At 30.1% G+C, this 26021-nt stretch overlaps 1 protein-coding gene and 1 long non-coding RNA gene across 24 annotated transcripts in view; one reads left to right on the top strand and one right to left on the bottom strand.

Moving 5' to 3' along the window:
- Window positions 1-2051: 2051 nt before the first annotated feature.
- LOC143066917 (uncharacterized) overlaps window positions 2052-26021 on the bottom strand; it is a 33519-nt gene continuing 9549 nt past the window's right edge. For 2 of the 23 annotated variants that reach the window (XR_012975779.1, XR_012975782.1), the window contains exons 3-10: window positions 23605-24280; window positions 21808-21870; window positions 21109-21197; window positions 19664-19815; window positions 14032-14187; window positions 6214-6262; window positions 3565-3731; window positions 2052-2927 (exon numbers count right to left, since the gene is read on the bottom strand). Coding sequence is in view for 13 of the 23 variants with exons in the window: in XM_076239765.1 (XP_076095880.1) it covers window positions 2667-2927; window positions 3565-3731; window positions 5121-5184; window positions 14032-14187; window positions 18488-18574; window positions 19664-19966 (1038 nt within the window). In the remaining 10 variants the exon portion in view is untranslated. Of the gene's footprint in view, window positions 2928-3564; window positions 3732-5120; window positions 5185-6213; window positions 6265-6495; window positions 6545-14031; window positions 14188-18487; window positions 18575-19663; window positions 21029-21108; window positions 21450-21807; window positions 21871-22771; window positions 22852-23604; window positions 24281-26021 lie in introns of those variants that run through there. The other 21 variants (XR_012975788.1, XR_012975780.1, XR_012975786.1 and 18 more) reach the window with 21 other exon arrangements.
- On the top strand, window positions 7407-14104 carry LOC143066922 (uncharacterized). The gene is made up of 2 exons (XR_012975796.1): window positions 7407-7512; window positions 13978-14104. It is a non-coding gene; the product is annotated as an uncharacterized LOC143066922 (long non-coding RNA).

Genomic DNA, 26021 nt, shown 5'->3' with positions numbered 1-26021 from the left:
AATTATAATCCTAATACCTTTAATAACTGTGTACTATTGTTTGTGTGTTTGCCTTTTTCATTTTTAGCCATGGCCATTGTCAGTTTATTTCCGATTTATAAGTTTGACTGTCCCTCTGTTATCTTTCGTCCCTCTTTTCTCAAAATATTATAAAGGAAACATATGAATACATAATTCGAATAAAAAATGTTCTACATCGTAAACTTTTGCAACATGCATTGTGTGCATAACCGTTGTGATCTATCTATGATGTGTTTTTACGAAGTTGTCCGTATTTATATTACGGGTAATAATGGCACTTATACTGATCTCGCACAATGCTTTCCTATTTTTAAATTATATGAATTCAAAATACTTCTTTTACCAATATTGTTTTTAATTGAAAATTAAGTCAACAGTTTATCTCTGGTGCAAGAGTATTTTCCTAAATCCTTTCCAATAATTTAGAAAACTTCTGATAATTTATCCTTACCCATATTTCATAATTGACAAACATTAGTATTTAAGTTTGGTTAGTCTAGTTTTTTAAGTAAAATCTTAATTTTTAATTGAAAAACGTTGTGTTGTTTTTAGATGTTATTATTTGTTATATGCATTATATAATAAACTTTTTTTAATTTCTTTAACATGTAAGCTTATTTCAACATAGCCAATAAGAATGAACAGTATATAGCGGAAATCTCCCTAATTTAGACATAGTAGCAAACTACCTTGCTTTTCTGTTTACCATAAGTATATATCTCATTAATTTTGTATAGGATTTTTCAGATGTATCTTTCAAATAAACATTTTCATATGACAGTTGTTACCCATTGCTTTGACCCGTTTGAGCTTTTCCATTAAATTACGGACTTTCCGTTTTGAATTTTCCTCGGATTGCGATATTTTTGTTATTTTAATTTTTCCCAAGATGTGTTTTTCTCTTACAAATTGTTTATAGTTGACAACATTCCACATAACTCACGGTTATACATCAAAATAGGCGAAAGTGTATGTTTATAGTTTGTACATATGCATTAGAGTTCAGACAAATGATTTTATGACTCTAGGCATTGTTGAAGTTTAAAATAAGCTTAAAAAGATATATCATTCAAACATCATATCAATTAGGTTCTTCCACTTGTCCTCTTGTGTACCTGTGCTATGTTTATGGGTGATATCTGCGGTTTAGTCCGTTTTTTCTCTTTGACAAATTTCCCGTCTTCATTCTGAAATTCTATTAAAAATGTCCACAGTAACGAGAAAACAACTACTTGACAATTCAATAAACAAAACCTGAATCCTCCAAAAACAAAGAGGTCCTAACAAAGTAAATTACATCACACAATACACCATACATCCATACATTACAGGCAAACGAAATATTAGAGTTAAGTACGCATTACCCCCCCCCCCTAATACAACCTTGGCTATATGATGTAAAAGTTTTTAAAAATCCAAAATAACCAAATCTGCACAGTGAAGTTTTCAAAAGAATTACCCCCAGTGTGAATAAGGAAATGAAAATTGGCACATAGTTTGGACTAACAGGGTCAAAAGAAGCTTGCAAAGACATAATGTCTACGCATTCGACGCACTCTGGGGTTGTTGTATGTTCATGTTTCTACTAACCTTGAACAATTATATGTTAGATTTTGTTAATCGATTAGCTAAAACAGACTTGTACTCAATTGTCTATTAAATTCTAGGAAACGGGCGTTAACTGGTTGTATTAAGTTTTTCAAGTACATATTCATAGTCTATGCATTGTCTTATTTGATAAATATAAACACATTTTCAAACTTGATACTGTGAGCGTAACCTTAATGCAAAAAACAAACCGACAAATTGTATCAGTAAAGTACGAAGCAAGGTTGAATTTCAATAGCAGAAAATATTCTTTTTCTTACTCAGAAATAGTTTATAAATATAATTAACAGAATATTTAATATTCCTCTAGAACCAAATAAAAACATCCAAATAATACAGCCTTTTACAAAATCGTGATATATTTTCAAATGTTACATGTAATGTCAAAATTTGTTAGAAAATATAAAAATAAAACATAATACTACATTGCATTTATTTATTTTTGCATTTGCATATTTATAAGAGTTTTATTACAATCTACATTAAACAAGGTTATAGTACATATTTACATATTTTACATTTACCAATATATACACCATATTCAAACTTTGCATTGATCACAACAACAATAAGGAAACAATAAGATGAGAATGATGTGAAACACTTAACCGTCTATTTTTCACAACATCAACAAAGCATTGCAGGATAATATTCAGACAAATCGATTTGAGTTTGGGTTTTGAATATCAAAAGTTAGTAACAAGTCGTTTCTGTATTAATTGACATACATATTGCACTCAAAACATATAAGATGTCACAAAAAAGAAAGGTCTAAAGCTTTTACGTATTTGCAACTGTTCTAGATTATCGTCGAGCATAGTGCACATACATTGTGAACGTTAATTTGTAATTAAGTTAGTATAAGATCAGTTATTTCAAACTTGATATTCAGTGTAAAACAAACTTAAACGACTCAGAAGAATTTCTCTCATAATCATGACTTAGTACATTTTGCTATTTATCAAAGCTCTAATGCAAAACCAATCCTTCTTTTGTATCCGTTTGTTAATTAGGAACGATTGTGTACTAAATATTGCTTACTTAAGTTTGATAAGTCCAAAGAAGGACGCATTGGGTTCAAAGTAAGCCATTACCCCTTCCCTCTGATCATGACGCAATCGTATGGTATCCCTTTTATCAAACTGAAATAGTCCCATAGTAGAACAGGAAGTGTATCTTTTAAGATAATTGTGGTCGTCAGTATTTGATGTGTCTCTAAAGAAATAACAACTCGCTATTTTCTCTTTTTTGTTCTTTTCAATGCTGTACGACTGATTTCCATGTCCCATTAGGGTTATCTAAATTGAAAATGAAATGAATTATTATATTTGTTTATTGTTTTAAATGCAATACATATATTATCGAATGAATTCCGTGGTGTTGTTTTTAGAATGTCCTGGAATCTCTTTGGTATTTTGTGACAATTTTTAATTGCAAATTATTTTTCACAGAAAATGCATGATACAAATGTTTATATACATTTAAATTTCGAAATCTATTTTACATCCATTCAATATTTAGTTTTGAATACCGCTTACATATTGTGCATTAAAATTAATGTTTTGTGTGGTATGCATTCTATATTTTGTTTTTGGTTGTGAATTTTGTATACAACGTTTTTAGGCGACATTGTTGCTGTTACACTGCACGTTATCTCGGATATAAGTACCCTGCCAGATAATGATTACTTAGATTTGTTAATACTTGAGAAACTTAGAACAAACAGTTAGCTCTATAAATCAATCAGGAGCTCCTGATAAAAATACAATTAATATTATTTTTTCATACGCTACTTTGGGTGATATCAGGAGAACAATTTGTTATGTTTATTTCGCATTTATAGGTGTGCAAACTATTACTGAGTACTGATTCTAGTTCAAAGTTTTGCATTTCATTCTCTCAATGTTAATGTAATTGTTTTGCATAAGGGCTAACCTGCGAATACAAAAAATATAGTCCCTTGTTTTCAATAGTGAGTTCTCCCGTCTGAAGATTCAAGACAAATCCACCTCTTTTAGTAAAAAGACTTTTTTTACCGCCTTTTCTTTCCCATTTTATCCAGTTAGCTAATTGCCATTTGTGAAATACTCCTGCAAAATTATCTGAAAACATTGTAAACGGTTAATAATGAAGTGCAATTATTCATCTTGTGCAAAATTAAAAACAAAAACCTCATAATCATGAAAATAGACGAAATCCGAACAAAGCAGCGTGCAAACCAGGGGAACAAATTTAAAAAAAAATAATCTGATCTTCCTTATTTTAATAGCTATTTTGTTATTGGATATTAAAAATAATTATGGATGCAGCTAGAAAGATGAATTAAAAAATTGTTTATAATTTTTGTCATACACAAATTAATTGTTCTACTAGAAATATGCTAATTGTTATTATTTAAATGTAGAGAAATAGAGTATTGATGCATTTATAAGGAAAAAAATATATATCATTTACAAACGCCAACATCCTGAAGCAAAATTAAACGGAATTGCATTTATACGGTTATAAAGTAAAAGCATCTTGACCTATACACATCATTCTATACAAAATAAATGCACACTTCCATCAACTATATTCTTTGTTCAAACACGAGACACGTTTGTTACTTATACTAGGCCGCTCTTCTTTGTTCGAGTATGTTAAATATGATTCCGAAAAAGACAACTATCCTATATTTTCATAACGATCATGCTTTAATTCAAATAGTTTTTAATATGATGAAAAATTAATTCTTACATTTAAAAAAAATCACACTCTTTTAACACTCAATAAATATATATTTTGAAAATTTTATGAAAATAAAACAAATTTCATAATGAGAGGAAATATGGCCTAACAGGGTTTGATATACTCAAAGACCTAAATTTTAAGTCCTGATTATGACATGCCAAAGGAAAGTCAGAACACATGCATTAAAATATTCTTTTTAACTCAATGTCAAAGGCTTACAAAAATGTTTGGTACGCACAGATACATTCTGAGTTTACTACAATAACTTGAACCTAACTAGATAGGTTTTATTCATATATATTTGAGCTTGTTGTAGTAATTTTTTCTGTCATAAAAAATGTTCTATGGAAGTCTATGGAAGTTATAGACAGTGATCAGTACTTTTGTCTCATTTCATGAAAGAGGTTTTTTTGCAATCTGCGATCTTGAGATATAAGATTAGTTGTTTTGTCTGTAAATTTACTGATTGTGTCCTATTACCTATCGTGACTGAGTCTTAGTTTACATGGCGGTGATACAGGAATATCAGAAAACGCCTATCATGTTGACCTTGTTCATTAAAGGTCCATCTGAGTGTCCTCGTATTTGTCTCTCATTTGGTGTGATTTGAATATTGTCTCTTATTTACACGAAGCGGTAATTTCTGACTTGACCTAAGACTTGTGAGTTTATTACAGCACAATATGATATAACGACAATTACTGGACCTAAACCTGTGAATTTGTTACAGAACAAGAACAATATAATATAACGACAATTACCATGCGGTAGAGTGTATTGTTCACCTCTTCGGCCTTCATATTGAACTGCCACTAATGTAGGTGACTACAACAAAATGGCAACTATTTATCATGTCTTCATGTACGCCTCTAATTAAAATAAATCGACGCTTGAAACAACAAAAAAAATAATTGCAGAATTCAACAATTACAAAATTACTTTTGTTAGCAAAACGTGTAAAGTTAGCTTTTTAAAATCTTTTAGTTTTGTTTCAAGCGCAGATAATCTTCTATTAATATATTAACATGTTATTTTATGACTCCTGACAGAATGCGTCATAAGCGTGTTCCCTATGTGCAAATTGAAAAATACAAAATGTAACTAGCAAGTTAGATTAAAATCGAATACATTGTTTTAATATGAATTAATTTTGTCCATTTTATTTTTACCAAAGTATTAAAATTACTTTAGGTTCGTTTTCGGTAAAGATATGCTTTTTATTTTATCATAACCAAATAAAAGCTATGCATTAAGTTTTTAAATTGAAAATTGCTTCCAATTAATTTTCTTGTGAAAAAAAACCCACCAGAAATCAGATAGAAATTTCAAATGTTTAAGTTTCAGGCACTAAGTAATACATGATTAGCATGATAAGTTGAAAAAGAAAAATAACTAGATATTTAGGCGTTTGACTCAAAATTCTTATAATGTTCCTACTAATATTCGTGGTCATGCAGTTTCATCCGTATTTTATATTTTTTCTTTTTAAAGAAATATTATCTATTTGATGTTTGATTTCAAATGGTTCGTATTGATTGTTGAAAAGAATATGGGAAGCTACAAAACTCTGTGCGGCCGATACCCATAAACAAATATACTTTATGTGACCCCATTACCTAAATTTATCATAGTTAAACTTGATGCACCTGATACGTGGCCTTGATTAACAAAAACAACTCTTTTCGTTATTTAGAGATAACATGTAACAATTGAACATTTACTTATTAAAACAGGGATTACCAGCGCATTTTATTTCATTCTAACTTGCTAGTTGTATGGCAAGCCTGCTTTAAATCTCATTCTGCAAAGCAAATAGTTAAAAGGAGAAGCATGGAAAATGGATATTATGATTACCCTCAGGGGAATGTTGGCCACCATATCCTTCTATGTGTACAAAAGAATCCTACAATGAAAATAAATTATTCTACATACATGATTTCATATGCTTTTATATGAATTTTATCATAAGCACCAGGAAAAGGTTGTGAACAGCGACATACTACTGTTATCTTCTTTATGATGATATAATTTAATGAACTAAACTAAATCTCGTTTGTACACAGAGAAGATCTGATGACAAACGTTACCCAAAGTGTGATTAAATGATAAACACAGAATATAATTTATTACATTTACCCTTTGGGTAAGCTTCGCCACCAGTGCCTTCTATGTGTATATATCGTTCCTACAAGATATCTGTAATTTGAGCATAATATAAAAAAAGAAGATGTGGTATGATTGCCAATGAGACAACTCTCCGCAACGGCCCAAATGACACAAATATAAGTAACTATAGTTAACCGTAGGGCCTTCAACAATGAGCAAGCCCATACCACAAAGTCAGCTATAAAAGGCCTCGAAATTACAAATGTAAAACTATTCACACGAGAAAACTAACGGCCACATTATGAACAAAATTACTATATTAGATAAATGTATTACCGACTAGACTGATATCAAAAATCAAAAATTTATAATAAAAACTAAAAATATTGCTTACTTTTGTGAAATTAGCTGTCAAGTGTGACAAAGGTTGAACAGTAAAATATGGAACTCGTCAAAAATAAATCCATCTTAGTATATTCAAGTTATTTTAAATTCTATACGTTTTACAAACGTTGGCATTGTCATTTTTCAAAATGCTTTTATGCGATGGATTTCATTTGACAAGTATATCAATACATAAAGATTTTGAGGTATCGTGCTTATTTTTAAAGAATGCAGATGAAAATGGTGAATATACAATTTCATAGTAAAGCCTCACGGATAGCGCTTAAATCAACTTTTTTCGTTAGGAAAGGTTTTAAAAATATGCATTTTCAATTGTTATGTTTATATAAGCAGCAATATAAACATGTGTCTGTTATGTGATTAAGAATAATTAAAAGGAAAAGAAAAACAAAGCTATGATAATCAACGGAACATTGAACGTTCATGGCCGCGTCAACTATTATCTACCTTGAATCTATATTGCTTCCCTTTCATAGTAACGGTAATATATGCATAATAATTCTAAATATAGGTTTCTGGAATTTTTGTGATGTATATATAGTTTTTATGAAGTCTGATTTATAAATATTTATACATATAAGTAGCCTGTTATTTCGGTTAATAAGTTTAGATCATGAACACCATCTCAGAGTAGAGGTACTTGTAAGTATATTCAAAATATCATATTATTATTTTTTTCGGAATTATTTAGTTCTAAGTAAATTTGTAAAAACAGATTCAACGTTATAAAAAGTTGAATTTTGAAAACGATTTAAAATAGATCTGAATTGGAAAGAGAAGTTGAATTATACTGTTGAGGATTAAACAGGATTCTGATAGATTCTAAACAACAGTTATTTGTCATTCAATATCAATATAACGGGTTATCGTTTAAGTACAAAATAGGGAAGAACATTAGTTTTAATGTAATGATAATCACTGTATATATATAATGGCTAATTAATTGGTTTTTCAACATAGACAGTATATCAATGGGTATATATTTTAAAGTAATCTTGAATCAGAGTTATCCTTTACAAAGATAGTATATCATTGGGTATACATTTTAAAGTAATCTTCTAATATCATTGTCCTAGGAAGACAAAAATAGTAAACAAAGGGGCAATAAAACACAATCTTATGGTTCTATAAGAGAAACATATAGAAAAGGTAATAACAGTGCAATAAAAATGGAACTTTTAATGTTGTTAAAAAACTTAATGTTGAGACCAAAAGTTTAAACATCATTATGTTGTTCCCCGTGAGGACAACAACATATTTCTTCCTATCTACACTCCCAATTACTTAATAAATACAAGTATGGAAAAAAGAAAATCACAAAATAATACTGAACTAAAAAAAAAGTCAAAACGGAAGTCCCTTATCAAATGGCAAAATCAAAGCTCAAACACATCAAACGAATAGACAACAACTGTCATCTTTTTGACTTGGTACAGGCATTTTCTGATGTAGAAAATGGTGGATTGAACCTAGTTTTATAGTTAGCTAAACATAAATAGATTGAGTTAAATATTTATATTCGATATGATTATATTATGAAAATGAGACGTTCTTCTACCCTTCAAAATTTTCCATCTGACTACCTGAAAATGCTGACCTTTAGAAAATTGGGTGTTTGTTAGTTTGTAAACTTCATGACATAGACATTTCGATTATTGTCAAAATTTACGGTTCAAATAGAATATCCATATCAAATTGTGCCAACTCATTTATGTTCTACTTAATACCTATCATGATAAGTTAACATGGCATGTCAAAACAAACTACCCGTAAACGGGTATAAATGCACCGGGTATATTATTGATCTATTTTCAAATTATGATATGGATTATCAAATTTTGGTATAACCTTTGACCTCAACAAGGAAGCTAATGTGATTGGATAATCATTATCCAATCCTTCAAAAGGGTACAATCTAGTTTTATTTGTACACATTAATTCAAATACACAAGTTCAATATTCCTTATACAGTTCCATTAAAACCGTCTATAAATATTTATAAAATCAAGGTCAGATCTACAGAGAGTATCTAAGTCTTTAATGTTTGTAGACTTCTCAGTACAAAATGTTTGCCGACGGTGTTTAAAAAAGAAAGGGTTTAATTTAAAGTATCGATGGAATTAATATACATAGTAACATTAATGTTTTTATGGCGATATCACTATCAATATTCGTATTCACAATTCATTTATTATCATAACAAATGGTCCTTCAAAACGAATACATAATGTGAAAGTTTTGATATGATATTCCTGAGTGACAGGTCCCCTATAATTGAGGAAAAAACGTATTTTTAGCATAAGGAAATGCATGCAACAAAACTGGACTATGACAGCTGCTATCCATTATTTTAATGTGTTTGAGCATAGGATTTTGCAATGTTATGATGGACTTTCTGTTTTAAATTTTTCTAGGAGATTGGTATTTTTTGTTATATTACTTTTAGCGTAAGAGATTATAATTTTGATATCTTGGATGAGTTTATTATTCTTATGATTTTTGTTTGACGTTTTTACTGCACTTCTGTATTTGAAACGTTTTGGTCTAGTTTCTGTTAAAACTGAATATAAATATTGCATTTGATAAGGTCTCCAAGAGCTAGGTGAAGGTTAATACATGAACCATAATTAGAGAGAACACAATTGACAAAGGTAAACAAAATATATATTTAACCCAGTTTTTGTGACCAAATTATCAACGGAAGTTTAAATTAAATTTCAATAGCTATAAGAAAGACTGAACTTAAGCTTGTTTGTAATAAGTCTAATGGGCGGTTTGATATTTACAAATAAATGAGGTTGTTTATCTTTAACATTTGTGACGAGTTTTTCACACTTTTCATTAATTTTATAAATTTACTTTTTATAAGATTTTGTACTTTTGAAAATATGCCGTTGGCTAAACATATAGTTAAAATCTGTAACATAAAAAACAATACATAAGATGGATAATAACAAAAATGAAGAATGAGAAGTTCAGTTCATTTCAAAATAAACTATTGTTTTATGATTGCTATACCACTTAATTCAACTGGTATCAGCACTATTAAAACTTAATTTATCTAATGCTGCAAATGTTTAATTTACGACTAGTTAGTACAACACAGGTAAGTACTTTCAACAAACGCAAACATGTCGTTTTTTTTTTTTAAATTTTCTTTATTTTATATGGCTATTGTGAAATACTATAATTATTGGCTAGCTTTCGAATCATATTTTAGTGTGAATTGTAGGTCAGAGATTTCGTTTGTTATATTTGGCCGTAGAATTATATGTATCAAGTCTATAAAAATATTTGATTTTGACATAACGAAATGAAATTATTTTGAAGACTTTAAATTGAAAGAGTTAGTATTGCTTTGTTTCATAAAAAAGAATGGCAAACGTAAATACAAGTAACTTGTCTGGGGGAGGGACACATCCTTCTTTGTAAATAATAACTCTGATTCATAAAAGAAATTCTCTGAAACCAACATCATCAAGATGCTTGATTTCATGATTGACAACATATTTGTTACGTTTGGAGGACGTGTTTTTCAACACTGTCGGCATTCTAATGGGTACCAATTGTGCCCTTCTTGTCGACCTGTTTCTTTGTTATTTCGAAGCTGACTTTATCTTCCTCAGTCATAATAACCTTCCATTATTACCGAACTGAAACAAAGAAATAACACGAAGGGTACTGTATACGGTGCAGGAAATGCTTACCCTTCCGGAGCACCTGCTTTCACTCCCGGTTTTTAGTGGAGTTCGTGTTGTTTCTTATTTATTATTTATAACTGTTGATGTAAATGTCCTTTGGTTTTATGAGTCCTTGTTTACTCCTTGGTTTTGATTGTTATTGTCTTTATACAGGAATTTGTTAGAAAGAAATATAATAAGTTAGCGATATCCTTTATCTTTACTTGTTCTCTGACTAAATAAATCAAAATTTGATGACTATGTTCAACGCATCTAACCCATTAAACTAGAAATAACGGATACAACAGATACAGATAATTCTGTGTCATATCTTCTATCTAGAAATTGACTATGAGGGTCGGTTGAAAAAAAACTTTGCGAAAAAAGAGATGATGTCAGCTTCCCGATTGTGAACTTTCCATTTCCATGTAGCAACATTTCAACGCGCTTGCATACGGATCTATATCTCCAAATTGATACGATATTCCCCGGCTTATAATTCCTATCATGATTTCCTTGATAGAGGGTTGCTGCTCACAAAGAAGCTATTAAATCAAGAGTTCTAAATGGTGAAGTTGAAATCATCCCTTCGTAAACTTTACGGACGCCACCACGAGTTGGTTGACAGTTACGATTATTCCGTTTCACAGATGATATCGAATATGTTCCTTATGTCGAATCTACAATCAACTTCCCCCTTTTACCACGAATGTGACCTGCCGAATTAAACTATTTACTGAGTTTGTAATAAAAAGTAAAATCACAAAAATACTGAACTCAGAGGAAAATCTAATCGGAAAGTCTATAATCACATGGCAAAATCAAGTGACAAAACACATCAAAAACGAATGGACAAAATGAGCAACACGACGGATGCCACATGTGGAGCAGCATCGGATTAGCCTTCCGGAACACATGAGATGAACCCAAGTTATTTGTTGGGTCTTTCGTTTTTATATATTGTGTCTGTTGTACTATTATTTGTCTGTTTGTCGTTTGATTTTTTAGCCATGGCGTTGTCAGTTTACTTTCAATCTATGAGTTTGACTCTCCCTCTGGTATCTTTCGTCCCTCTATTATCTAATACTAACTACCAACTAACTATTATAGTTGTACTTTATTAAGATGTGTTGCTTTTCTGTATCAGTTTTACATAATTAAACCAGAAATATACCAGATCAAAAATACGAAAACAAGGAAAACCAAGAAAAAAGAAATCCAAAATAAGATTTACAAAAATAAAAAAAATACAATAAATGAAAATTTGTGATATTTTTGTATCAATATTGATTCTTTGCATCGGAAATATACACATGTATACTGAAACAAGTTTAATGCGTGATACGGATTATGATGGTATGATTTAAACTTTGATAATGAACTAGCCTTAGTTGTTGTTTTCGAAATAATTTACCAAATTAAAACAGAAGATACAAACAAAAGCATAATTCTAGTAGTTCTTTTAATTCATCTATTTGGGAAAGGTCCGTGAAGTCAGTCATGATATTGGATGAGCTCGTTGCGAATATTGTTTAAATTGTTTCATTTGTTTATCGTTTAATTTGATGAAAATTTCGTGCAGGGTTTCGGTCAACACATTAACAGTCATGCCTTTAATGACTGAATTCTAGGGGGATATATTGTTATAGTTAAAATGTGTGAGATTGATGCAACATCATTTCCTCTAATGATTGGGATTTTGTTTGGTTTGTGTTATTTCATACCATGTTATGGTTGCGATATATTTTTTATATAACAGCATATAACCGTTTATGATTAAATTGTGTGGGGTTGATCTAAAATCCCCTCAGTAGATGTTTGGAACTTGCTGTGTAAGTGTTATATCATAGCATGTACAAAAATAATATGGGGTTGATGTTAGTTCATCTCTCCTGTGATATTTTAAATGGGTGGCGTCGCTGTTTAAGCTCATGAAACGATTCAGATGTATGGGAACAATGTAATATAATTACACCAGTAAAAACTACAATAGTTGGGGAGTTTGTTTGAACTCCTGCAACGAACAATTCAGGTGTATGTCTTTAGCGAATATTTTATCTACATAACCATCTTTATATAAAATATCTTGAAGCAACTATACTGACAGACTCTCAACAGCAGTCTATTTTTGGTTTATTATGTATGAAAAAGCTACTTTTTGATGCCCTTGTGCAAATGTTTCTCGTGTTATATATGCCTTGTTATCTGAAAGATTTTTTTTTTAGTAGATTGTTTATACGTAATAATTTTGGAGTGGTATTAGAATTTTAAAATATTCATGGATATTCATCGTTTTTTTTTTGGTATTTATGAACACACAATACTTATTAACACTTTTTTGTTGGTTAATTGAATAGACTTGCTGTAGAATATATATATATAAACCTATGTAAAGTATTGTTGAAAATAAATAAATCCGATGTAACTGGCATTTGGTATAACAATAGGTTCTAAGTGAGAGGTTTAGCTAGCTATAAAACCAGGTTCAATCCACCATTTTCTACAATGCCTGTACTAAGTTTGGAATACCACAGTTATTATCCATTCGTTTGATGTGTTTGAGCTTTTGATTTTGCCATTTAATGAGGAACTTTCCGTTTTGGGTTTTCCTCGGAGTATAGTATTTTCTTATTTTACTTATTTCCAACTATATTTGATAATCCGATTGTTTAAAGCTGTGTAATGCATAAAGATGTAAACCTGATAAATGCCCTTTCCTTATTCAAAACGTATCATGTCAGGCTGGCTTCAATTTGTCAAGAATATACACAAAAATTGGACAAAAAGGGTTGCAGAAAGTTAGAATACGATTTTCGTCTTAAGATCAAGTTTAAGTCTTATTTTTTCACAATCACCTAATAAATTAATTTTTATAAAGTTTAAAATCGCACCTTTTTGGAATTTGGGTCTGCAATGCTCTTCAATTTTTTACTTGTTTTGGCTTTCTAACGATTTTAATCTGAATGATGAGTTTTATGTAGACGAAACGATAGTCTGGCTTATTAAATCATAATCCTTGGACCTTAGATAAATATTATATAATAAGTTGAATAAACAGAAAATATATAAATTATTTTTTTGTAATCCAAATGTTTTTTTTTGCAAAAGGATAAATTGAAAGTATATTTTAAAATATCTACCAATTGAACCATTAGGATATCAATTGATATGATTGAAATAATAATTTTCATAAAATGAGAATGTTTATCAAAGAAGGATGTTTTCGTCGAATTTTTCAATGTAATCTCACTACATTTCTTAGTATCTGAAACGAAATGAGGAAGTTAAATTGTATATTTAATCGTAATATCATTTACGTATATATCGTAGGGGTAAGCATATTTAATGTAGGATTTTAAGCATAACGTAATTTCAAATTTATATGATTTTTTGTTGACAAAAATATAGAAAATATTGGATCTTTCAGTCGAATATGATAGACAACGACCTGCTGTTGGTTTATTAGTGATGTAGTACATACCTTCTTCTTTTTCTTCCGTCGACCCTGCTGCCTCCGTGTCCTTTTCTTGCAGTTTGGATCATCATTACAAGGTTTGGAGTTTGTGTTTCTTTTTTCTCTACTTTGATCTCCAGCAAACGGATTTATTTGAAAGGGAAATGTGTCTAAAATGTCAACCTAAAAATTAGAAAAAAAAATAACTTTGTCAAGTCAAAATAAATTAAGAAAACCTTGTAGAAACATCTATGATGTGTTGTTATAATTGAATTTAAAACAGTTGAATTCATTTCTTCTTTATCAATATTAAAAAGAAATAAGTTTCTAGCATAAAATATACAAGAAAATACGTGTATGTGAGCTTCATATTTGATCAAATATTAATTAGGATATTTTTTACTCGAGCTGTGTATATTTCATAAAATATTTGAATTTATGTCTATTTAAAATAAATGATAAGGCTATGTTACCAGAAACAGTTTTGTTTTAAGAAGGAAAACTAATAGGTTTATACTATGACAAAATTTATTGCATTATATCAGACTAAAGAAAAAAATCTGTTTGTAAATTTGAAAAATTGATCTTGAAATAGATATATGTTAGACTTCATTTACAACAAATATTATATTAAAAAAACATATAATAGAGACATTTTATTGCAAACTTTATTATAATCTTAAATGATTTAATTGTGTTCTGATTTGACAATGAAGTACACTGTTATTTGCCTATAAGTTTGCGTCACTAATTAGAATCCTAGTACCTTTAGTATCTTTTTTCAGAATGATTTTTTTTTCTATTTTTACAATGTTATAAAATATCCAAGTTGTCATGCTAATGACGTATTAACATTAATAATTTGGGTTTCAGCTAAAATTTGTTTAACTCACATATTTGCATGTGTTTGGAATAATATGAAACAATTTAAAAGGTAGTATTTTTTTTATTACCTGATCAATTTGTATGTATAAATGACGTCAATTATTTAGCACTTATTTTATAAAATATAATTAGGAAGAAATGATGAAGCACAAATTGTCTTAGGTTGTTGACATGTATTATATATTTTCCGGAAGTCTCGGAAATATGACCTTAGTAATTATATAGATTTTTTTTTAAATATAAATTCTGTTGAATGAGAGGTTTAGTGTTAAATATTTTAATGGCATAATTTTGCCAAAGGTTAAATTATAAAAAAAAATCCAAAAGCTAAATATTTATGATATTCAAATAAACTTTAAAAAAAAACAACTTTTTCATTATTTTAATCAGGAATGGAATCATCTGTTTCAGTCGATTGCAAACTGTTATGTTTTACTGAAGATTGTTGTATAAATAAAAAGGAATATAACCAAGAAAGGTTATGTCAAGATGATTATTTATAAAAATTTACTAATCAATTAATTATTGCAAAAACTAATAAACATATAGATAATAATGATTTTAATACTACTGTTAATAATCGAATGATGCTATTAAAAAAGGAATAAGCTTTTAAGTTTTTAAATGCAAATCAAACAAAAATAAACGGTACCAATTTGTCTGCACAAGTTACGCATTTTGACAATATGATGCCTGAGGGCAAAATATGTGAAAAATCTGAATTTTGTAATGAAAAAAATTTTAAATATCCGAAGAGCATAAACATCTAAATGACCATAACGTATAGAAAAAGTCAGGCTATGAATGCGTAAAAGAGATATCGCTTAATTAGAATAATTTTGTAAGTTTTATAACGGCAAATTTAGGTAACACTATGTGTCCGTTTCTGCTGAAACAAGAGGATCTGACTAATGGCCTGATCACTGGGGACTAACAGTCCACCAACAGAGGTATTTAAGGAATGACTGTAATATTTTTTTCTGTCTATGAAGAAATAACATAAAAAAATTGGTGCACACTGAATAACGCGCGTAGCGGGTTATTTAACAGTGTGCATCAAATTTTTTATGTTATTTCGAATAGACAGAAAAAATATTGAAGTCATTTCTTATAATTTAATTCTAATTTCCATTTTAAACCGTAGAAAAATATGAAAAAACGTTGATGACGTCACCGTCACATGACTAAATTTGGTCTATGGGCTCATAACAAAATAATGTCAGCCAATCAGAAGACGCGTTACATCAAAAATTAAATTATTGTTTTATATTAAATTTAAACAGATCATTCTAAAACGTTTACATTTTGTAAGCACAAATAATTATAATTTTTGGGTGAGTTAAATTCTTCATTGAAGATTTTAAAAAGTAAGACGTGATCTTCAAAAGTAATACAGAGTTTGGATTTACTAAACAAAACAACAATACAATCTATGTTGTAGACAGTTAATAACAAGAATAAAATATATTAGTTGAATGTGTACTGTATCTGTTTTTAAAACCATTCGTCGCCACCTTATTGTAATTTCCTTGATGAGCGATTGCTGCTGACAAGTAAGTTCTTATGAACTCAGTTCTGAAAGAAGGTTTTAAAGAGTAAATTTAAATTAATCGCTTTGCACGTTTTTGGATACCATACTAATTTTTCTTTCCTTAAATGTGATCATAACCTTTGAAAACCGCATTCTTAATTTTCGGCTGCATCACATATTGTATGCAGTTTCAATATGGGTCAATTATAAGGAGCACTGTCTTTTATACGAAAAAAGGAGATGTTTTTGAGACACCTAAACATTGGCCAATTTCATTGAAAAATTGTATATGTAAAAAATGACACCTAGCATGTTCCTCTTTTTGCTTTCATAATATCAACGTCCTCTTGCCATCTGAAATCCATATACAACTTTTAAACGGTTCATAAGTGCCGTGATGCCATGAATTCAATTTGTAGTGGATACTTTTATAAGCTATTGCAAATAAAATTAGGTCAAAAGTTACAATCAGTGAAACATATACACGATATGATGTGCACACATATTCAATAATGGTCAGTCAAAAGTTACAATCAGTGAAACATATACACGATATGATGTGCACACATATTCAATAATGGTCAGTCAAAAGTTACAATCAGTGAAACATATACACGATATGATGTGCACACATATTCAATAATGGTCAGTCAAATCTACAAATGATATCAACTGTACCATTTGGAACCACTGATGTAATTAATAGTATACTTGTAGCTATAAATTGAGAAACATCGTATAAAAAATTGAAATCGTATTTTTGTAGTAAAGTAGTGTCCTCAATCGAAATATATTTTGGATTTCTAGATGCGTCTAAAAAGATGGAGATAATGAAAAGAGACATTTAAAACCTATAACTTCCCTCTCATGAATGTGAATACCAAAATAGACTATTTACCAGATTTGTTAACATGAGCAACACGACGGGTGCCACATGTGGAGCAGACTCTGCTTACTCTTCCGGAGCTCCTTAGATTACTCCCAGTTTCCACAAAACCAGGTTCAACCCACCATTTTTTTCCTTTAAAAATGTCCTGTACCAAGTCAGGAAAATGGCCATTGTTATATCATAGTTCGTTTCTGTGTGTGTAACATTTTTACGTTGTGTTTCCGTTGTGTCGTTTGTTTTCTCCTATATTTGAGTGTGAATTCACATTACTATAAGACGTGTCACGGTACTTTTCTATCCCAAATTCATGTATTTGGTTTTGATGTTATATTGGTTATTCTCGTCGGATTTTGTCTTAGTCTGTTGCTATGTGTGTTACATTTAAATGTTGTGTCGTTGTTCTCCTCTTATATTTAATGCTTTTAATTCCCTCAGTTTTAGTTTGTTTCCCCGATTTTGTTTTTTGTCAATATATTTACGATTTTTGAACAGCGGTATACTACTGTTGCCTTTATTTTGGTGAGGTTCTTGTTACTTATTCTTTAGTTTTATATGTTGTGTCATTTATACTATTGTTTGTCTGTTTGTCGTTTACATTTTTAGCCATGGCGTTGTCAGTTTATTTTCGATTTACTAGTTTGACTGTCCCTCTGGTATCTTTCGTCCCTCTTTTAACGCAAAGAGAAACCGATAACACAATGACCATAATTGAAAACACCAAAAAGACAAAGAGGTTAAAAAATGCTCAATAGATAAGCTACACGAACCCGCTTAAACTGTGAGTAATCGCAGGTGAAAAGTACAAAGAGGTTCACAAAAGCTGCATAGATAATTTAGTCTAGGCATCACAAAACCAGCTAACACTGTGGTTGAAAGCAGGTGTTCAGGACAAAGATGTTCACAAAAGGTACAAATGATAACGAAAGACTGTGCAACATGAACCAGCAAAAACGAAGTAATATCAGGTGCGCAGGACAGATATTCATGAAACTAAAGACCAACAACACGAAACACGTTTAAACTGGGAGTAATCGCAGGTGCTCATGCCCAACACGGGACTACAGAATTGGTATTCCCTTAAAATAAGATTTTAAGTTGTATCAAAATATACAGCATAATACACGTTATCAGTAGTATACTACATTTCAAGGAGAAATGCAGTCAAAATGGTACTGAACCTTTGAACTGTCATTATCTTTACAATATCGCGAAACCAAATAAAATGCCAGCTTCTTCTCTACTTTTCTGGTGGCTCCATCTAGGTCCTGATTAATAAGAATGAAGAAAGAAATCGGGTTAGTTTGACTTTGTCTTTTACCAAATGACATGTGCTCATGATGTGCTTTCTTATACACAACTGAGTTTTTATGGAATTAAAAGACAATGGATATTATCAATGACTCATATTGAAACGGCATATAATATATGATACAGACAGAAAGTCTTAATGCGGTTTGCAAAAAAAGCGAACCAATATATTGTTAGAAAAAATGAACAATTTGACTGATTTATTTGCAGTCTACACAACTGTTTAGCATCTAAATCGTTGACAAATTATTTATGTAATATATAACATATGTATTTTTGTTGTAATATTCAAAATTGTTGATTTTTAATGTTTTGTATCTACTCAATTTTTCACTTCTAGTTTTTCAATTTGTTTTAATCTTGTTTTTTTCTGATTTTATCTGTGTTCTTGTGTATCAATTTGAGATCTATCTGTGTACTTTTTCAAACGTCGCGTTTTAGTTTTAAGCAAGAAACAGGATTTCGGAAAAAAATGACAAAATATAACCAGAAATATGCTTTGTCGATACATGAGGTGACGGGTTTGATTTTAAATTTAATTTGAAAAATACCAAACGAATAGCTGAACACAAAACCAATTCATCACATAAAACATGTCCATATTAACCAAAAGTTACAATTAGACTGCATTTAATGGGTGAATTTTATAATAACCTAATACAATTTTTCCTTTTTTACTTAACAGCTTGTGTTGTATGTGTTTGAAAGATGTTATTGTTTTGAAACAATTATGTAATTCCCTTGTACCATTTAAGAAAATTGTTTCGTGACTTTGACAATTCGTTGGTATATTTTTTTATATGAAATAATGCAGATAAAAATAAATCCGATTGTAGTATACCGATATTCAAATCTTGTAACATAGAACTTTTTGAGACCTAGGATTTTCAAAAAATGGGAGACCAGATGTTTCTCCTGCTAAGAAAACGAAAGCTTCAATTAATGCGTGCTATCACTATTTACTCGGTTACTGAAAATCTGTAAAAAAAAGCCTCTAACGTTAGAAACATTATAAATCCTAAAGTAAAATTAAATATATACCCGACCTGATTATCTCCATCCTCGACATCAACCTCATCTTGCCTCAGTCTGATCTCTTTAACCTGGCTCTTCAGTATGTCAATTGTATTCTGTAACGTTTGTAGTCTATGTGCATCTGTAATTTGATTCACAGCTAAGACAGCGTTTACACTTATTACTACAAACAAAATACAGAATATAATAATGTTAATTTTTTGCTGGTTTGCACATTTGGAACAACGCCGTTCTGTCTCGTTATTATAGCCATATGCATATTCTGATAGTTCGTTCACACTTTTGCGAAAAGTTTTATTAGCATCCATTTTCATCCATTGGTTACAATCTTCACATTGTTAAATTGAAGACAGATATAATACACGGCCATATACTGATCTAAATTTAACTTTATATATTGTGATAGTATATATAAGGTTCATTTAGCTCGTATGGTATTTGGTCGGGGGCAGATATAAATAGATATAAATACTTATTTCATAGTGAATGTATTTTTATTACTCTTGTATATTATTTTCTCATCAACTAACTATATAATCATATTTGAGATTTAATTGCAATTGCACTTAAAAATTGGCAAGAAGCATATTTTGGGTTTAATTTTCGGAGAATGGAATTAAACTTTCCGCGAACGTATGTACAACAGGGAGGAGACAGAAAACTTCAATCAATTTAACAGACAGATGTCAACGTGACATAGAATTCACGATTTTCGGAAATGTTAGAGAAGTTCGTGGAAAAACATCGAAATAGAACGAAGACCTTGTCCTAGTTTAATCATATAGACCTCATATGATCCTTGAGATGTTTATATATAGGCTGCATGCCCTGGTTATTCACAAAAGCTATAAGTTGATAAAATATTGTCTCCAGAGTGTTTACTTTTTTAAAATAAAAGATTAGTTACTTTTCAATAGCAAAATTATATAGGACTGTGCTCTCCTAATGAATTTGCATTTATTGATTTCAATTCTTGGTGCTAATCTAGATTATTCCAGATTTCATGTTGTTGTTATAATCTAGTTGTTGTTTGCAATGTTTATTTTCGACTTATGACTTATCGTCTTCCTCCCTGAATAAAAGTACATTATTTTAAGCAAATGAAAATTTTATATAAATTATTTGAACATTTGAAACAAAAAACTAAAACATTTGTTGTTTAGTTTCAATTATATTGAATATGTGTAAGTTTTGTATACATGAGAATACATCGCTGAGTTATCTGCCCTTTGACCGTCGGGTAAATTGTTGAGGACAAGGCTTTGGAAAATATTTTTTAATCAATTCAAGGCAAAATAAAAAAAATATACGGAATTCAAATATCTGATTGTCAATTTTGTCTGTGTTTACAGTAAAAAAAGTTTCATTTTAAAAACTGTTTGAACGGTAGAATTAAGGAAACTTTAACAAAAAAAATTAAAATATCACTTAATTTAACCATACAAACTGCACCAACCATATTGCTGAAGGTAAACTGTTTTATTTCATCAAACATAAAATCTCTGTAAGTCTTTCGGTTACCTTCTGTAGTATTTCAAATAAAATCTGAAACAGAATAAAAAAGATATTTGTGATTAAAGATTTCAGTCTTTTTTCATATGCTATATAATTAAAAATAGGGAGATGTCAAACTCTTATTATAGTAAATTACAAATGCATAAACCGTAGTTAGATTCTCTACAAATGTGTATATGCTTGTCAAAGTTTAGAGGTCTATAATCATAGTTGCGATCACTTATTTGTGATCATAATAATTACATCTGGATACACAGCACCCGCTAGTATGTTGACTTCAAAGTATACTACATATCGCAAGTAAATGTCATTAATACATCAATCAAACGTTTCTTTAAATAAAGTATAATATAGTATAAAACTGTACTTGACTTGCCAATTACGTATGTTCAAGTCTTATTGTGTATATAATATAACTTTAGATCATTTAGATACTTTAAATCGAAAAAAGTATTATCAAAGACTTTGATAAGCAAACCGAAAGAATGTCACCCCATTTATTTTCAGATTATATATAATTTTGATGCAAGGTACGTGGCATATCCCATGTTGAAAAGCACGTGCTATTTTCAATATTTTGTAGGGAAATGAATATTCGATTCAAATTCAACGAAACAAAAAATCTGACGAATCAACATACCGAAATCATAGTTGGCTGCAAACTATTGCTATACGCTAGTGACTTTGTATACTGGCGTTTCATCTAATATAAAAAAATATATACTAATACACGAAATGATATAAATAAATTAGACCAGACTGAACTATTCTTATGGATATTAATCTTGGGTCAAATATGCAAGAGCGATTTATAGCATTACTGTATTGGAAACTGCGCTTTAAGAAAGGTGTGTTGTTAATAATGTAGGTACGGCGTTAGAAGTTTGTGATATTTTTTGCCTGTTTAAATCATGTGTGTGATGTCCCTGCCTTTGTAGATCATGTTTGTGGTGTTCTTGCATTTGTAGATCATGTTTGTGATTATCAGGACTGATAATATGAATTTTGTTATGTTCCGGCATGTTTGTTTAATTAAATTTATTAAAATTACTAAGTACCCGGTTAAAATGTGTGTAGGCCAGACCCGACGTTTAGTCTACAAAAAACCCACCAGTGATGCTCAAATCAATAAAGTTACACGGCAAAATAAAGTATGAAGTTGAAGTTTGTAATTTTTAGTATATCTTAATAAAGGTGTTACGGTTTTAACAGTTTGTATAAAGTTTCTGTTGTCTCTTGTTGTTTACAGGAAGAAAAAGCTAGCAGCTGAAAGGTTTATCGCTACTCTTGTGTGTTTGTATATTGGTTTATTAACTGTTGTTGTCTTTTCGGTGGTGTCTTTTGCCAAAGTGTTGTCTTCAAGTTTACATTATGACGGTTGCAAACCCCTGATTTTTTCCGTACTTCATCTTATAATACAAACGCTCTGATAATACGAGTGATTACATAAAGAAGAATAACAAGTTATTGCAATTTCAAAAGACAACATTTAGTTCGATATAATGAATAGAACTGATTCTACAAGGAATTTTATTTTCAAAGAAAAGAAAAAACTGTTTACGGATATTTAAAAAAAAAATCATACTGCATAAGTACGGAAGCACTATTTACTGGTCACATTTGCAGCTTGATGAAGACCGAAGCCACAACTCTCATTCCTCTGTTATCATCCCTTGAGTTGGAAAGATAAATATGAGATACAATTTATCACGTGTAGCGATTCTTTAGAAAAGTGTTGTTTTTTGAAGAGGGAAATGAGTATCTTCAAAACAGTTAATTGATCCATACAAATGTAAATATAATATACACCCAATCATTTACGCAATTATTCTACGCAAATGTCATAGTTCTTATCCAACAAATTTTTATCAAGCATATTTGCCAACACTTGCTTTTTTTTAAACCATACAGAATTGTTGTCAGATATCCTAAGTTTTTTTACCACAATGCTTTTGTATTTGTTAAAGTCGTTTTTGTATACCATTGTGTTGCATTTTCAATTTTAAATGCCGGTAATATTTATATAATTATGTTTTGCAGGTAAAAGTCAAAAAAGCAAGGCACAATGAATATATTTGGTTCAACTATGATATACTGATTTTATTGAAGGAGCCCATAGCATATTATATAACAGAACCTTGGCGCTCACAGACAGACAAATACATCGGTTCTTGTATATAATTGATTAACAATATTTAAACGAACCGAGTAAACTCATAAAAGACTGATATAAGAATATGTAGCTTAATTTGTTATCACAATATTTTTAAAACAAAAAAACATACATTTGTTCAGAAAAAAGTGTTATATTAAATTTTTACAATTTTTTTCTGTCTTTATCATTAAGGTATAGTTAGCTTTTAAAAGATTTAGTCCAGATCCTATTTTGTATAATCACGATGTGTTAATTTCGGAGAAACAAACATAAATGACTTACATCTTGTTCAAAACTAGCTAGCTCAAAGGCTGGTGTTTAATTGCAACCTTCTTCTGTTTACTTATCAATTCCATTGATCATTATCAGACAAGAAGAATGCTGAAATCGACAGTTTAGTGCAATCTGCCACATTTGCTGACTTGCTCTTGGCCAGGAGAACGTAATGTTGTTGTTATTAGTTATATTTCAGATTTATATGTAAATCTTCTGTAAAAAGTATAGAAAAAAGTATTACATTATTCGAAATTAAAGGTTTTCTATCTCAGGCATAGATTGCCGTTGCTGTATTTTGTCAAATGTTTTTTTTTTAATTTTCGATTTTCAATGCTCTTCAACTTCCTGTTTCACTTTGCCTCGACGCGAATGCCACTAATGAGTCTTGTGTAAAAGAAACTAACTAGCGTACCAAGTTATTAGCCCGGTATCTTATGTGTTTGAGCTTTTGTTTTTCATTTGACTAGAGACTTTCCTTTATGAATTTTCCTTGGAGTTATGTATTTTTGTGGTTTTACTTTTTAAATGAGTTTTTTTATTATTAAATTGCATGCAAATTTGGTCGCGGGAAAATTTAAGCAAAATGTCTTTTATTATAAACATAGAACATACCATACCTTTAACGTGATGACGTTGTCTGTTAATCTTTGATTAACCAAAACAAATAATCTTTTAAATGCATCTAAAAGAAAAAGGTAAGCAGACTGATATTTAACACAGGTTTAATCGACTATTTTCTTTTGATAATGCCCATACCAGGTCAGGAATATGAAACATATAAAAAAGAAGATGTGGTATGATTGCCAATGAAACAACTATCCACATTAGACCAAAATGATACAGACATTAACAACTATAGGTCACCGTACGGCCTTCAACAATGAGCAAACCCCCGACCACATAGTCAGCTATAAAAGGCCCCGATAAGACAATTTAAAACAATTCAAACGAGAAACCTAACGGCCTTATTTATGTAAAAAAATGTTTTCCCGTCGTTTCTTTTTTGATATTGTGTCAGGTTTATGGACGTCTATGCTCTTTAATTTGCCTTGGATTTGGGTATTTTTGTAAAAATGTTTTTTTACAAAAAGTATATCACAATTTTGATTTGATTTGTATTCGAAATAAAGGCAACAGTAGTATACCGCTATTCGAATGTCATAAATCTACTCAGAGAAAACAAATCCAGAGTACCAACTAACATTGAGATAAAGACATTACCTAAAAGTGGAAAACAACGAAACAACAGAAACAATAAAGTGCAACAAAAAACAAAACGACAATGCAACACACAGAGATTTTTATCTAAACATTATTTAAGCTAGTGGATGTCAATCTTTGATTTTTTCGTGTTTAACAGTTTTCCACTTTGAAAATTTCTATTATCATTATTTGTTCACCAATAAATGAAAACATTTCAAATGTGCATTCGGTGCACCACAATATTCTTTTGTATCCAACAAATATTTTAAGGGTTTTAATTATGGCTATCTACCGACTAATTTAAACAAAAAACTATATTTCCATATGATAAATAAGTAAAACTATTAATTGTATTTAAGTTTTGTTTAATGCTTGCACTATGTAACTTATGTTGCGACAATAACAATTAAAACCAAGGATTAAACAAAGACTAAAAAAAAACAAAGGACATTTACATCAACAGTTATAAATAATAGATAAGAAACAACACGAACTCCACTAAAAACCGGGAGTGAAATCAGGTTCTACAGAAGGGTAAGTATTTTCTGCTTCGTATAGGCACCCGTCGTGTTATTTCTTTGTTCATGTCGGTTATGATGGAAGGTTATTATGACAGAGGAAGAATATCAGATAGCATTTCTGACACACTTTTGTCATAATGGCAAATCAGCCCATAATGGCGACCGTAACATTTCTTGAGTGATGACCTTAAATTGATTGATTCATAGCCCTGTCTTAGCAACTTTTGAGAAAGCAGTAATAAAATTAACGGTACCAATTTTCTTGCACCAGATGCGCATTTCGCAGTAATCCTCGTTTAACAAAATCAACATATTTTGAACTAGCTCTAGAGTAACGTAACAATTGAGACACATATACTCCATATGCTGGTGCCGCTGGGATGTTGCTACACAGAAATGGAAAATTGACTATAGGAAAATTTATATCATCGCATTTGTCATGAATTTTAATATTCAACCTACAATCAGTAGTCATTTCTAGAAAAAAGGTCTAAGGATTTTCTTATCCCAGGCATATATTACCTTAGCCTTTTGGGAATTTTGGATCCTCAATGCTCTTCAACTTTGTATTTGTTTGGTTTATAACTATTTTGATATGTGCGTCACTGATGAGTCTTATGTAGACGAGACGCACGTCTGGCGCACGAAATTAAAATCCTGGTACCTTTGATAACTAACTAAATATGAAGCAGATGTTTT

Source organism: Mytilus galloprovincialis, chromosome 3 (assembly GCF_965363235.1).
Source record: "Mytilus galloprovincialis chromosome 3, xbMytGall1.hap1.1, whole genome shotgun sequence".
Lineage (NCBI taxonomy): Eukaryota > Metazoa > Mollusca > Bivalvia > Mytilida > Mytilidae > Mytilus > Mytilus galloprovincialis.
Note: the sequence above shows the minus strand (reverse complement) of the source record. Positions and strands in the feature narration are given on the sequence as shown.